Here is a 15117-nt window from a genome sequence, read left to right as displayed (position 1 = left end):
ATTTGTGCCCATGAGAAGCTTAAATTTGATTGTAAAAATGATGGGTGATGCATGCAAGTCAACAATACACTGTTCAGGGTAGTCAATATTGAAGTGCCAAGTAATGTACAGATAGAGGCTCAAAGCAACATCCAAATTTAAAAGGGAGGAACGTTCATGATGATCTGGCATGAAGAAGAAAGGCTTTGGAGAGTGAGGGAGAGGTTATTCAAGTCGGGAGAGGAGGTATTCCAGGCAAGGTGCACATCAAAAGAAGGGAGGTACAGAAGTTGGCATATGAAGGTTCTTAAAAGGGTGATGGGACTGACTTTACTGGAGCAGCGTATTCCAAAAAGTAGCAAGAAATGCGATTGCCTCATTTTATTGCTGGAGAAATACCCAGATCCCAAAGAATCTTGAAAAGTCAAACTAGGAAGAAAGGAAGGAAGGAGAGAAAGAGAGAAGGAGAGGAGAGAAAGAGAGAAAATGGAATCAAATTCATGCAATTCAAATTTTGTGCAGTTGGAAATAAGGAGGAATTGGAGGTTTTCCAATGAGCGATATGATGAGAGCAGTGTTTAAGGAAGACTAACACGGAGTCAGCATTTCAGGTGGGTGGGGAGCAGAGAGTCTGGAGGGAGGACCCCAGGAAGAGGTTACTTTTAGATAAGGATGGTACAGGGATGGAGCTATCAAGCCTAGTTTAAGATGAACTTTTAAGTTTGAAAATTGTCTTATAGTTTAAAGAAATTATTGTTTTTAATAAAAGGGAAAGAAAACTCGTAAAATATGTGTCGAACACTTAATTACATACTGTCATAAGCTCCAAGCCCAGGAGAGCAGGAGAATGTCAGTGCTGTTAGGAGGAGACCATGCTTTGTAAGGTCGGGGTTCGGTTTGGGGGACAGCAGGGCAGACAGGTGGGCAGAGGATGGGTCGGGGCTCCAGCAAGAAGAGAGCAGCACGAACAGACAGGAGACAGCAAAGGAACACTGCTGCAGTCAGAACAATCACTGTTTTCTTTCAGCAAGGCAGCATGGAGCTGGAAAGCCAGCCTGCTGCTCCGTGTCCGGAAAAGTACGCAGGGAGGCAGTCAGCGAGGACAAAAGAGGCAGGACAAGAAACAGACAAGTCAAGGAAAAAAAAGATAAAAGCCATGAATAGTGGAGAGTCATGAAGGTCAAGGGAGAAGAGTTGCTCACCAAAGATGGGTGGTCAGTATTTTCAAATTATAAATTAGAGGCCGAGAAGGGAAGAAGAAGGAAAAACTTGTCAGATTGGATGACAACCATTTTTAACTAAAGTATGGGCACAGAAACCAGATCAGGAGTTCCTGAAAGACCGGAGATAACAAGGGATTTCAGTTTAGGTTGAATTCTTTTCTAAAATGACCCCAAATGGCCAAAGCAGCAGCAAAGCTGGTATTCCAGGTGCTTTGAGAGCTGCCTTGGTCTTACAGGGGCGGGGTGGGGGTGGGGTCATAAGCCCTAGAGGCAGGTAGTGTGGACTGGAACCCAGTGTTATCACCAGGCAGATCCCCTCACTGCCCCAATCCTTTCTCACTTCATCTATTACAAAACAAACGAACAAAAATCATAATCAGACTTACTTTGCAAGGTTACTTTGCGGACAAAGATCATGCATGCTGGACTGTTTGGCACTGGGCTTGAAATGCATTTAAGAACAAATTCAGGGGCGCCTGGGTGGCTCAGTTGGTTCAGCAACTGCCTTCGGCTCAGGTCATGATCCTGGAGTTCTGGGATCGAGTCCCGCATTGGGCTCCATGCTCAGTGGGGAGCCTGCCTCTCCCTGTCCCACTGCCTCTCATGCTCTCTCTCTCACTCTCTCTCTCTCAAGTAAATCAATAAAATCTTAAAAAAAAAAAAAAAAAGGTAAATTCATTTCCCCACCCCTGACCCTGGTGTACCGCCAGATAGGCAGGCTGGCTGTGGAATCATTTTTTCTTAAAACATCAAAATAATTGATTTACACATAAATGACAGTAAAAGTAAATTTATGCAGGATGTTTTGGGTATGGTCTTGCTGGCAGGAAGGTTGATTGATATTCTCATCCTTTTCTGAGTGGGATTTGATACTGTTATTGAAGCAACTAGCAATTTTCTTAATCTCTTTAAGTCATTTGGGACAAAAATAGCAGTATCCAAAACAAGGAGTTATCATCTAGTTTAATTATAAAATGTCTCCCCCCCCACCACCACCCCTTTTCTAAAGAAATTCCGTTCAGATCTACTCTTGTTTTCCTTCTTGGGAAAGCATTTTCTCTATACTGGCAACTTTTCCAGCTTTTACCAAACTGGCAGATCAAAGTACAGCCCTTGGCATGTGAAGCCTGGAGACAGACATATTAAAGCAATTCTCTGCCATAAATGGAATGTTTGATTCCTTGTAGAGTGTTTCTTAGATACTATAATCAAATCGCTTTTTAGGAAAGCTAATTTAATTCAGTTCTGTAGGTCGATATGCAGATGAAAACATGGCAATTCCATCATCCATTCATAATTATATCTCTTATTTTCGGAAGGGTTGATTTGAAAAATTACTATGGTGACTGCAGTACATCGTGACTACGTGTTTCACCGAGCATTTCTGTTGAAATTAACATCACGTCCATTCCATAAAGGGTCATGTGGCACAGCGATGTGCCAGGCACCCCACGGCAGAGGTACAGAAAGGTTAAAGATAGGGTTCCCCAAGTTGCTGTCAGGAAAGTGTAGGAGGTTGTCACGTAAGCATATAAACTAACACACAACAAGACAAAAGCAATAAATATAAGCAATGAACAAAAGTAGAGTAGGTATAATTGAGTCATTTGGGGATTCCGGAGAGGTTGTCTCCCTGGGATGGCTGAGCTGGATTTCGGAGGAATGTCAGAGAAGCACACTTGTGTTGGGGGGCCACCAGAGAGAAAGAGGGAAGGGTGGATTTGCAGCTCTGTAGTGTCTGACCCGCCTATCTGCCAGCGGTGAAGTCATTTCTCTTATGGTGAGCAGGGAGAGAAATGGCAGGAAGGGCTCAGGACTGTGACCCTAACTGACGTTCCTCTGCTGGGAAGTACGGAGCTAGTGCAAAGGAAATGGCTCCTTCCTAACACTTCCCAGCGTCTTCCCAATCTAATCCCTGCCCGCTTGAATAGCCGGTATTTCATGGTGCTTCCTTGACTCTCTGAAGTGAAGGTCATCTACGCCATAACCTACCCATTCACATAGCTTCAAAAGCATAATATAATGTACTAAATTCAGTGAGAAGGAGGACTAAGAGAAGAGTATATAAAATAGTGCAGACCTGAATACATAAATGCTCTGCTTCAGCTGTATTAGGCCACATGATAAAGTAGTCCAATTCTTCTAGGTGGGATCATGGAAAATACAAAAGTATCCATTTAAACTAATAGCGACAGGCTATAGTTGCAACTTAAATGCCAGTATCCTCACCGTCAGCCAGAACTTCCAAAATAGTGGAAAACTCAAAAAAACTTTTCTAAACAATACAAAGTCCGGTCTTCCTTCCACAGACACAGTAACTGCATTCTTGGAAATTTGGTGCCTATTAAAACTACGTGAAATGTTTTTGTATTGTGTAGAGTATGGATTTAGGTTCTGGGATTTCACGACAATGAACAGTTTTATTATACAAATGTCTGGCTGGACGTTGAAAAGTTACAAGGGACATAGTAAATCTTCAGTTTGTAGAACACTGTCCTCTGAATTGCAGGATGGGACCTGCAGTGTGGCTTCTACACACTAAATGTCAGTCATGGCCCCGAATTATCGTGACGACCCAGAAAACATGACATGCTTGCAACCCTACTCCCATGAGTACCTGTCTTCACCCACTGGTGAAGTCTTAACCATTCAGTCTGTGGGCAGTCAGTGTTGGGTTCCCTGAGCTAGTCCCTACCATTCATTCATTTCTTCATTCATTCATTCAGTAAATGTCTATTTGAATACCTACTATATTCTAGACACTACTCTAGGCACTGGAAAAGAACATCAAGATAATAAATAAATAAAAATTTTAAAAAATATATAAAACCTCCTGTATTTACAGAACTGATTCTAATCACTGCTTCTTGTGGCCCCTCCTGAGACCACCAGGACCAACAGGACACTTTTTCCCATAAGATTCTGAAATGGGTCGGAGTTCAACCCCAAATCTGAAAAACCACTCTCTGTTCTCTTTCCCATCCCAAATTACACCCAGGTATGTCCGGCAGACCCTAACCAAGACTCCTCAGTAAAATAAAATAATTCATGGCAATACTCTAAAATGCAGCATAGGGACGCTCCAGATAAGAATATAAAAATCCTGCTATTGTCACATTCCCAAGGAAATATTAAAAGATAAAGTCCTAAGAAAATAAATGTCCAAAATGATTAAGTTAAATTTGAAATGAATTAAAGTCCAATGTTGCCCTTATTGTCTTATTGCCCTTTTGCATTAAAAGTTCAGAGAAAGTAAAATCCCAACATGGCCATCCCCACTTTCTCCTCCCGTTCAAATTAACAGCCAGATAAAGACCAGGATCTGGTAGTAGTTGTAGTCAGAGGCTATCTCTGTGAGCAATTCCTTCAGGATCTTAAGTAGATTCTTAAATGCTCCATTATCTGAGTTTTTACAGCTGAGAAAACACACAATCCTTCTTAGCGCTTATCTACCCACTTTAGAACATAATCCAGGCTTCAGGCCTGATGGAGTTATGCCGGGTGGCGGGTCCCCCCAGAATGAAATGTATAGCCGCGTGAGATTGTGCGGGTCTTAAGGGCATGGTCCTCAGGGCACCTTTTATATCCTAGTCCATATGATTCCTCACCTTCATTGCACGGTTAGCCTCCTGCCACACACCCTGGAGCTAGCCTCCTTCGTGGAGGTCTACGCATCATCAGGGGCTGGGAACGCAGGTGGAGGAATACTGGGTCCAGCTGCACAGGAGTCTGGAAGCCGATGTCAGTGGTCCAGAGGCCACCGGCTATCCAGTTCAGCTCAATGACAAGAAATCGTCCTGTAGCAGTAAATGAACTGATGCACACAGCAGCGGGAGGCCAGGCACTATGCAATTTCTGTTCGTCACATTTACCAGTTTTCTATTCAGAATCCAAATCAGGTCCCAGAAGACGCAAAGTCTTTTTCACGAGACGTAAGGAACTCCAAGGCTGTGTCCCAGGTGCTGGCTCAGTCCTGCATCCTCTCACCCAAATGCCAGGCAGCCCGAGGGAGTTGTGGTCTCTTACATACTTCTTGCATGCTTCTGAGGCCGTCCACACCATGTTCTGTAGGTTGGGTTGCCCTTCTTCCTCTTTAGGTATGGGAGGTCTCTACCTAATTTTAGATGCCTCTTCAAATGCCAAAGATCTTTCCTGACTCCATCATTTGGGTTCTCTTATTACATTTAAATCCTTCACTGTAGTATTCACCTTTAGAATTGACATATATATATATATATATATTTTTTTTTTCCCCCAGTATATGGATCTCTCTTACCAGTTAGTGTCAACGAATGTCTTGAATGTATGGAAAGTGCCTTATTACATCCTTGTACACATAGGACCTAGCACAGAGGAAGAGAATAAAAATAAATATAAATAAATAAAAATAAAAAATAAAAATGCTTGTATGAATTTGATGATACATGTGGCAGCCATTATCGCAGTGTTTTAACATGTTTACCAGAAAACAGACATTACCTAAAATTTGGCACATCTCCTCTTCTATAAAATGAGGGGGATAAGATTATCCAACTCTCCAGTCTCTTCTGGCTCTAAATTTACTAAAATCCCATGTAAGCAGGAGAGACAGTGCCACCTAGTGGTCAATTGACTTTTCTGCTTATTTTTAAATCACTCTATACATTCCTAGCATTTTAGAATAATGTCAGTGATCGTGAGTATTTTGGAGTTTATAACACACCATAGTGCTGTTATAAATTCAGTGTTTGGATCTACACACACATACTTGTTTTAAAAATACCGTGAAGCTGACTCAGCTGGAGAAACTGAATTTCGGGTCATAGGCTTGAAAGAAATTTAGGTGTCCACCGTTTTGACAGGCAGGTGTCTGTTGAAGGTTCCTATGGCTGGGACTTTTTCTGGATGCTGGTGACGCCATTGTGAATAATCAGTCTTCCCACCCAGGGGAATCGCATTTTTATTGGGAGAGAGACGAGAAAATGTAAATAAGCAACAAATAAGATATGTTTTGATTATAATAAGAAAATAGATGTTGGAGTTCCACATAGGGTTTAGTTCTCTGAGGAGGTGACATTTGAGCTGAGACCACATGACAAGAGGGAGTGGCCCCTTCCAGAGCTGGGGAGAGAGGAATTGTTCCCCATGCTAGGAGCAGCTAATGTAGGGAGAGAATAAGTCCAGGACGGGTGGGTGGTGGGAGAGAGGGACCAAAGCACTCTTCATTTATTAAACATGTACTGGGTGCCTTTTGTGTGCTTTCTAAAAACTGGGGACACTGCAGGGCACAGATCGGACAGCAACCTGTCTTTCCATGGAACTAGTGTCGTCTTCAGAGAAAAGACAATAATATAAATAATATATGTACTATGTGAAGATAAAGGCATGCTCTAAAGAAAGGACAAAGCAGGAAGGGAGAAAGGGAATTGGGAGTGAGTTCACATTTTAAGGAGGGCGGTCAGGGTGGCTTTAGTGAGTCGGTGATGTTTGAGTAAAGTCCTGCAGCAACGAAGAGAAGTGAGAGATACAGTTGTATAGCAGAGGAATGTTCTAGCAGAGGGAACTGCAAATGCCGCAGCCGTAAAGCAGCAGCAAGCCTGGTGTGCTCAAGGAGCAGACAGAATGATGTGGAGACAGTTAGATAACAGATGGGGACGGTCAGAGGTGGCATGGAAAGCAGGTGCTCTCGGGCCTTGATGGCCACTGTAATGGCTTTAGCTTTCCTATTGAGCGGCTGGCAAGCATCTAGGAAGGTTCTGAGCAGTGACCTGGTCTGAGTTACATTTTAACTGTATCCTGGGACTCACCTCTTGAGGAGAAGCTAAAAGGGGACAAGAATGGAACCAGGGAGTCAGCAGTGAGAACCCAGGCACGAGATCTCAGGGGTTTGCAGCTATGTGGCGGTGAGGGCCACACAGGGCGAGGGCAGTGATGCTTCTGCTGACTCTAATGACATAGTAGTTTGAAGTCAGATAGGATTTTCCTAGTGAGAAAGGATTTGTAGGCATCATACCAGGTTTTTACTGAAGATCATTAAATAGCACCAATTCAATAGCAGCTGTTCCTAGGTTAAAACTCGCTCTAACAACATCAGTGTAAGTTTCTTCATCATGATCTCGTATGATGTCCATTACCATGTCCATTTCAGTGTAAGATATGCAACTTCTTTGTGAACAATGGAAAGCGGATGAACTATGTTTCTTTTCAGTTGTACGATGGAGATAGTGAAAATGCCAACTTAGCTGGAACATTTTGCGGTTCCATTGTACCTGCTCCCTTTATCTCTTCTGGTAACTTCCTGACGCTTCAGTTTGTCAGTGACGCAACTTTAGAAAGGGAAGGATTTAATGCTACGTATACCATCATGGACAGTGAGTAAATGGAGACATTTTTATGTTTAATGAAACATGTACTTTGCACTAAAAATAATGCTATGCTTCTACAAATGCAATGTTAATTACTAAACTCAATGTTAATTACTCAATCCAGAGTTAATTCCTATCTAAACTCAATGTCAGTTTCTGAATACCATGTTAATTACTCTGTGGTTAATCGGTGATACAAATTAGGTATGATTCTTTTTTGTTTTTATTTTTGTTTTAAAGATCATATTTGAGAGAGAGAGAGGGCATGAGCAGGTGTTGGGGGGGAAGGGTCAGAGGAAGAGGAGAAGCAGGCTTCCCGCTGAGCAGGGATCCCAATGGGGGCTCAGTCCCAGGACCCCAGGATCATGACCCGTGCCAAAGGCAAACACTTAACTGACTGAGCCACCCAGATGTTCCTAAATTTGTCATGATTCTTAGTGCAAATTACTCTACCTTCTTTATAGAATGATGTAACTACAGTTCTTTGGGCTGGAAGGGTAGGGAAGGCTAAATTTTAAATATTGTGTGTATGTGGACCCATGAGTAAAATTTGTCTTATAAGCTGTTCTCTTTTCTCAGTGCCTTGTGGTGGAACGTATAATGCAACTTGGGCCCCGCAGAGTATTTCATCACCCAATTCATCAAACCCAGAAATCCCACTTTCCATGTGTACTTGGGTCCTCGAAGCCCCTCCGCATCAGCAGGTCAAGATAACAGTGTTGGCCCTGCGGCTGCACTCTGAGGACTGCGACCGGAATTACCTAGAGTTTCAGGACTCACCTGAGGTAATGATCAGAAGACACAGGACAGTCCCATCTGTTTTTTCACCAGTATTTGCAAAACACTTGAAATAATGAGGGCATAACTGAATAAATTCTCAAACCTACCTCCAGCTTAATGAATCCAAACCATGCATATACAGCCATATATTAAAGGGATTAAGAAACTTGTACTTGGTCTTGTAAGTGAGGAGCTCTCAAACTTCCTTATGCATAAGAAACATCTGGGTGTCTAGATAAAATGCAAATGCCAGGGCCTTGCCCTCCAATACTGAGTTCCCCACATAGCGCCTAGTCATCGAAATTTCTGGTGAACATCTTCAGTGTTCTGCCGCTGGTGCTCCAAGGACCATACCTGTGCAGCTGTGGCTAGGATGAACTGAAGGGGTCAGTGTGGAACACAGGGAGATCCAGTTACAAGGCTGTTTGACACCAGTCTGATAGGACTATATTCATGGTCATGTGAGAGAGAACAAAAGAAAAAAATTGTTTTTGTTTAAAAAAAAAAAAAAAAGAAGAAGAAGAGAGAGAGAATTGTCCATGGGCTGGAATGCTGAGAACACAGTTGGATGAAGAGACGTAGTAGTAACAGAAGGTAAAGTAAAGAGTTGGGTGTCATCATTCCATGCATGGGTCAGTAGCTGAAATCACACAAGTCATGAATTTATCCACGGAGGCTGTGTAAAGTGTGGAGTCATGACCGGGCATGGGCCCCTGGGAAAACCGCCCCCAGGAATTCCTGCATTGTCTTTGAGCAGTTTGAGGAGCAACTAATCTGCCTCAGGCCATTCCCACAGTGTCATAGTCAACCCCCCACAGGCTGGCAATAGCAGAGGGTCTGATCTGTCCCTTCCTAAGGTTGGGGGGGGTCCTCCTTACTATTAACCCAGACTCCCCTAGTTTACACATGGATCTTGGTGGTGGTAGAAAAATCCAGTTCGGCTGACTCCAGTTGGAGAGGGCTGAGAGGAGCTGGCTGCTGAGCAGACACTGTATTTATTCGATCTCCAGAAACACAGGCACTGAGACATATCCCAGGCTCCCACTGTGGCCAAGGTGTGAGGTGATCACCATTTGGTCGGCAGTGGTTTTCAGATTCCCTGGCGGTAACCTTCCTACAAGGTCTTCACGCCAAGCAGAACAAGGTCCCTTGGTTAAAGCTATTTCAATTTCCCACTGCTTCCCAAAGGAGGTGATGGGAATCAGACTCCCCTCTGAGTAGGGAAAGGCTCTGTACAGGGCACAAGACAGCTCTGGATGGTAACAGTGGCTGGATGGGCCCCAAAGAAGACCCAGTATTTGTTATGAATGAGTAATGTCCTTTGACTGAATGACTAAAGGAAAGAACAAAGGGTTTCAGCCTGGGTAGGTTGGGAGGAAAGATAGGAAAGTGACTGATACCTGGGAGAAACTGGAACGCTCCTGGTGTCTGAGAGTAGGAGGAGAAGATGCAGTTGGAAGTTCATGGCAGGATCGTGTCACGGAGGCGTGACAGATGGCGCAGAGCTGGTGTAGGCATCCATAGGGAGCGGAGGTGAAAATCCCTGGAAGTAAGGAATGCAGATTAGGGTGTTGGCGGATCCCCTGTAAAGACACTGAAACCTCTGAGGGTTGAGAAAGGAAGCAGCGTGCAGGGGACGACGATGAGCTGAGACAGCAGTCTTTGATGAAGTGAAAGTCACCAGAGGGAAAGCAGGAATGGTGAGAAGGATGAGAGGAATCTTAGGCCAGATGTGGAGACCCTCAGGGGAGAACTGACTTTGATGCAAGGGTAGGTACTGCAGGGAGGGACCTGGAGACACCCTCCCCCCAGAACCCCACCACTCTTCCTCCTCAAGGATTGTGGACTGTGGGAAGAGAATGGCTTCCACCAGCAGGCTGCAGAGGACCCAAGCTTCACTCAAGGCCAGGAAGTGGAAAGGCTATGTGTGGATTTATAAAGTGGCAGTTAACATTGCCATGAAAGTTCAGAGGAGGCCATAGGCAAGGTTAGGAAAGGACCAGCAGCAGGAGACTGGGGGCAGGGGAATGGTGGGTAAAAACAGGCATCAGCAAGGGGATGCCTTTCAAGCATGAGTGGGAAGCGGACCTGTCAGTGGGCATGCAAGAGTGAGAGGCAGCAAATGTCTTAACTTTGGTGCCAGTGGTCTTCATGCAAGGATGGGGAGGCGCTGGAGCCCATTAGCCTGCTCTCTTGAGAGGTGAGGAGGGCTGCCGAGGTTTCAGGAAGGGGAAACAGGGACAGCATTGCAGGGAGGGGCTGCCTTGAGGGGAGTCCCAATGTTGCCAAGTATGGTTAGATCAGCTCAGGGGTGGGGAGGGCTGGGAGCTGTGCTCGGTTAGGCTTCTGAGCTTCAGGAAAATGAGAAAACCCAGGGGGGCTGTGTGGAGCTCTGTCAGCCTAGATGTGCTCAGAGCAACCGCACAGGCCTTTGGCTGTGAAGCTGCATGAGGGGGAAAGGGTCTTGTCCCACACAGTGTCTGTCTCCTGGTTTCGGCAGAAATTTGGCCTTGCCCTCCTGCCCCTCAGGGAGCGTGAGACATTTGTGGATTCCCAGACCACCATGAGCCTGGTTGCCTAGGGCTTTGAACACTGTAACTGGTTTCCATGTCTGAATTTTTTTTTAATGATTTTATTTATTTATTTGAGAGAGGAAGGAAAGAGAGAGAATGGGTATAGGCACAAAGGAGGGGCAGAAGGAGAGGGAGAAGCAGCCTCCCCGCTGAGCAGGGAGCCCAACACGGGGCTCCATCCCCGGACCCCAAGATCACGACCCGAGAGCCAAAGGCGGGCACTTAGCCCACGGAGCCACCCTGGCAACACCCCCGCCACCCCCTCATAGCTGCGGATTTAAGCCACACTTTTATATGGAGTTTAGTTTCCACTACGACCTATTCTCTTTTGAAACCAAATCTAGGGTAACGTGGCTTCCATTTCATTCAGGGTCACGTAAATCCAGGACTTCCGGTCTGTGGCGGAAATGCTTCGGCGGCGCCAACGTTCTATTCTTCCGGGAGCACGGCCGTCGTGGTCTTCAAGGCCGAGGTCCTCAGCGCAGACTCCGGCGTGCGTTTCACCTATCAGATTGCAGGTGAGCCCTGACGCCCCCACGGCCGCCATTCCCGCTAGAACCCGCTCCCGTGCGTGCGTGCGGGTCCGGTGACGTGAACCACAGCCGCAGCGAGAACTTTAACTAGAAGCCCGGGTCCCCTTCAGCCGGTTCCTCAAGCTGGTTTCTGAGGTAAAGCGAATGATGCTAACTGCAGCGGTCAGAGTGCCGGCATAGTCTTCGAAGTTCATGGAGTTAATTTAAGTTCATACCCGTTGTTTTATTAATTATCCACCTGACTGCTTATGGAACTCACTGTAGGAAGTTATTAAAAGCCAAGAAGTTCCAGAAGGGTAATTTGAGATATTATATATAAAAATATATATATATATATATATTTAAGATTATTTATTTATTTGACAGACAGATTACAAGTAGGCAGAGAGGCAGTCAGAGAGAGAGAGAGGGGAAGCAGGCGCTCCGCCGAGCAGAGAGCCGGATGCGGGGCTCGATCCCAGGACCCTGAGACCATGACCTAAGCCAAAGGCGGATGCTTAACCCACTGAGCCACCCAGGCGCCCCCGAAAGGGTAATTTGATTATGATCATGGCTAAGAAGTTTATTTCCAGAGGACGTTATTTGATGTTCATTTCCAGCTTGATTGAAACCAAAGCTGCCGTTGATTAAAACAGATGAATAGAAGTATTTTGGGTGGTTTTTACCTATTTTTACCCAAAATGATAAAGAACAACTTACCAATTTTATCAGAACAAGCAGTTCCTCTGAGGATGTAAATGGAAATCCTCAGACAGAAGTCTGTCTTGGATGCAGAGACTTTGTGCCTGCAAATGACTGGACGTCAGCCCATTCCACTTCAGTGTGACTGGAACAGTACAGAGAATGCTGGAACATCCTTCTTCAAAGGAGGAGGCTCACGTTTCAGATTTCCATGGGGATGTTATGTTAGGGTAGGGAGACGCTGCATTACATTTGCTCTCTGCCCTATCTTGCTTCCTCTGACCTCACTTATCTCAAAGGAAAGTGAAAGGGCTGGATTAGCTTTTTTCTGTAGTTTGTTCAAATTTAATCATCTTTCTGAATTCTTTCCGTCAGGTTGAAAGAGCATGAAATATCAGGAGGCATACATTAATTGTGAATTTTTTTTTTCTCCAAGGTTGCAACAGAGACTATAACAAGGCTTTCGGCCATCTGAAGAGCCCTGGATGGCCAGATAATTATGACAATAACTTGGATTGCACAGTTACCCTCACAGCCCCGCAGAACTACACTATTTCCCTCTTCTTTCATTCGTTTGGTATTGAGGACTCCAGTGAATGCACACATGACTTCTTGGAGGTAACATACATTTGGTTATCATATAAGTGAGCTATTTAAGGGGCGCCTGGTTTGTTCAGTCTGAGCAACTGCCTTTGGCTCAGGTCATGGTCCCAGGGTCCTGGGATCGAGCCCGGCATTGGACCCCCTGCTGAGTGGGGAGTCTGCTTCTCCCTCTCCCCATGCCTCTTCCCCCAGCTTCCCCCTAACCCTTTCTCTCTCTCAAATAAATAAATAAAATCTTTAAAAAATAAATAACTTATTTATTTGAGAGAAGGGGGCAAGCTCAAGCACGGGGAGGAGCAGTCAGAGAGAGAGAAGCAGGCTCCCTGATGAGCAAGGAGCCTGATATGGGACTCGATCCCAGGACCCTGGGATCATGACATGAGCCAAAGGTAGACACTTAACTGACTGAGTCACCCAGGTGCCCCAGTAAATGAACTATTTAACATATGGATCGCTGAAGATTTTTCACCTTTGTCTCTACTACTTCTAACCATTGATCCCTTTTTTGTTCATAATTTGATCATTATTCTTTCATGCCATAAATATGTACCAAGCATCTTATGGGTCCAGGCACTGGAAATGGAATAGGGAGCAAGACATAGTCAGAGCCCCCAGGAAGCTCACAGTCCATAGGAAAGATAGGAAATAGGTCACATACAACAGAGTCACCATGGTTAGGAGCACCTAATTCAGTCTGGGGACAGAGAAGTATCCTGAAGGAGGTGATGTGTGGGTTCAGAGGGAACCATCCAGTGTCCGGAAGAAGCAGAACCAAGCTCCGGGAGCACTTGCCCCTCTGTAAGTCCCCAGCCCCACCACCAGAGGGCCCCCTGCGTCCTTCCCACTCCACACAACCTACAGTGTTGAAGTAAGAACCTTACATTGTTGTTCGCAGGGGGAGGCTGTTGTGAATGAGCCCATAACTGAGGCAGTCACTGTGTGGAGCGCAGTGCCTACATTTTACCATGAAAACCCCGGAGCTCACTTGCATGTCCTTTGCAAACTCTTTTGGATGTATTCATTCTTAGGCAGTAAACTGCAATGTCGCTGAAGACTTGGATATCCAAAGATGCTGACTTCCTCCGTGGATGGAATTTGAATGTAAACCTTCCCAGAGGTGCTCTGAATGGGCTTTGTCTCATGTACATAAGAGTCTTCAGTACAGTTTCCACACGGTTTCTTCCTCTACATCTATTCGCTTGTCTTAATATCCTGGGGAGCTCACCCCTACAGAAATCCTTTGTTAACGAGTATCCTTAATCCATTGTGTAGTGAGTACTTGAAGGAAGCTTGAGTCTTTTATCATGGCAGACCCATGCCGTGGAAGGGAGTGGGGAAGAAAGGAGGAGACGAAGATGAGACTGTTTATGTCAGTCAGGGCATGGAACTCAGACTTTTGTGCCTCACCCTTATGGGAAATGGAAAGCAGAAGCCAGAGAAGGGGATACAGAGAAAGGACAGAACAATCCCACCCGTCCGGAATCTCATCACAGCCACCCTTGGTTCCAGCCTGGGCTGAGCGTTGGTGACGGGAGTTATTTTCCTCTGGATGCTGGCACGCGCAGGCTAGCACTCCAGCGCTGGAGGTGGGAGCCCCGCCTCCCAGCCGTCCTTCCTATTCCACAGAAGTTGGTTTTGAAAACCCTATACGCAAAGAAAGGAAACCGTAAGTCGGGCCGGTAAAGTACAGCTGCTTTTGGTGGAAAGACAGGGGTGGTTTATTGGCAGCCTTATGCGCCACACTCACCATTCCATTCACATTAATTGTGCCCGGAACAGAAATTTCTTGGCGAGGACTGTGACTGGATTATGACCACACAAAAGCAAAGCTCTGGATCCCACCTGGAATCTGCATGTGTTTTAGTGCCTTCACCTCCCTCTTCAGGGCCCTCTAATGGCTGAGATGTTTATTGCTCTCATTGTCCCATTCTTCCTGTGCAGAGGAAAACGGAGAGGATTCTAGTTGGAAATGACACCCCACTTCTCTCAAAGCAGAGCTTTCTGAAATGGGACACAGAGGGAAGAGACCCAAAGTTCAGATAGAGTGGGAGCGGGTCTGGCTCTCCAGCGTTCCTGAATAAGGCAGCCGTGTCTGTCTGCGGCTGGTGCACTGGCTGCTCCATGCACCGCAAGGCCACTTCGAAGAATAATCCAAAATGCACCAGAAAGACACTATCGTCTCCCACTGCCACTCCATCAGCTAGAAAGATCTCACTCTCTGTCAACACCATCCAATAAGACCAGCCACGGCGCTTCTGAAGAACCTCCATGACTGAAGACAACAGCACTTAACTAAATGTTAGATGATGAGATTATAGAGGAATGGAGGAACTTCCAAGAATTTGAATACATGGGTCATTGAAACCACCGTTCATACATGTTGAGCTGGTTCCAGCTCTGT

General features: G+C 45.5%; 1 protein-coding gene across 1 annotated transcript in view; it reads left to right on the top strand.

Annotated features, from left to right (window-relative positions):
• Window positions 1–15117, top strand: part of CUBN (cubilin) — a 259483-nt gene that overhangs the window by 237496 nt on the left and 6870 nt on the right. Inside the window, exons 61-64 of the mRNA XM_044229270.1 lie at window positions 7390–7552; window positions 8126–8331; window positions 11270–11417; window positions 12550–12731. Coding sequence (XP_044085205.1) covers window positions 7390–7552; window positions 8126–8331; window positions 11270–11417; window positions 12550–12731 — 699 coding nt within the window. The remainder of the gene's footprint in view (window positions 1–7389; window positions 7553–8125; window positions 8332–11269; window positions 11418–12549; window positions 12732–15117) is intronic.

This window comes from Neovison vison, chromosome 12, assembly GCF_020171115.1.
Source record: "Neovison vison isolate M4711 chromosome 12, ASM_NN_V1, whole genome shotgun sequence".
NCBI classification, from domain to species: domain Eukaryota; kingdom Metazoa; phylum Chordata; class Mammalia; order Carnivora; family Mustelidae; genus Neogale; species Neogale vison.
The sequence above is the reverse complement of the archived record's forward strand: the minus strand, read 5'-3'. Positions and strand labels throughout refer to the sequence as shown.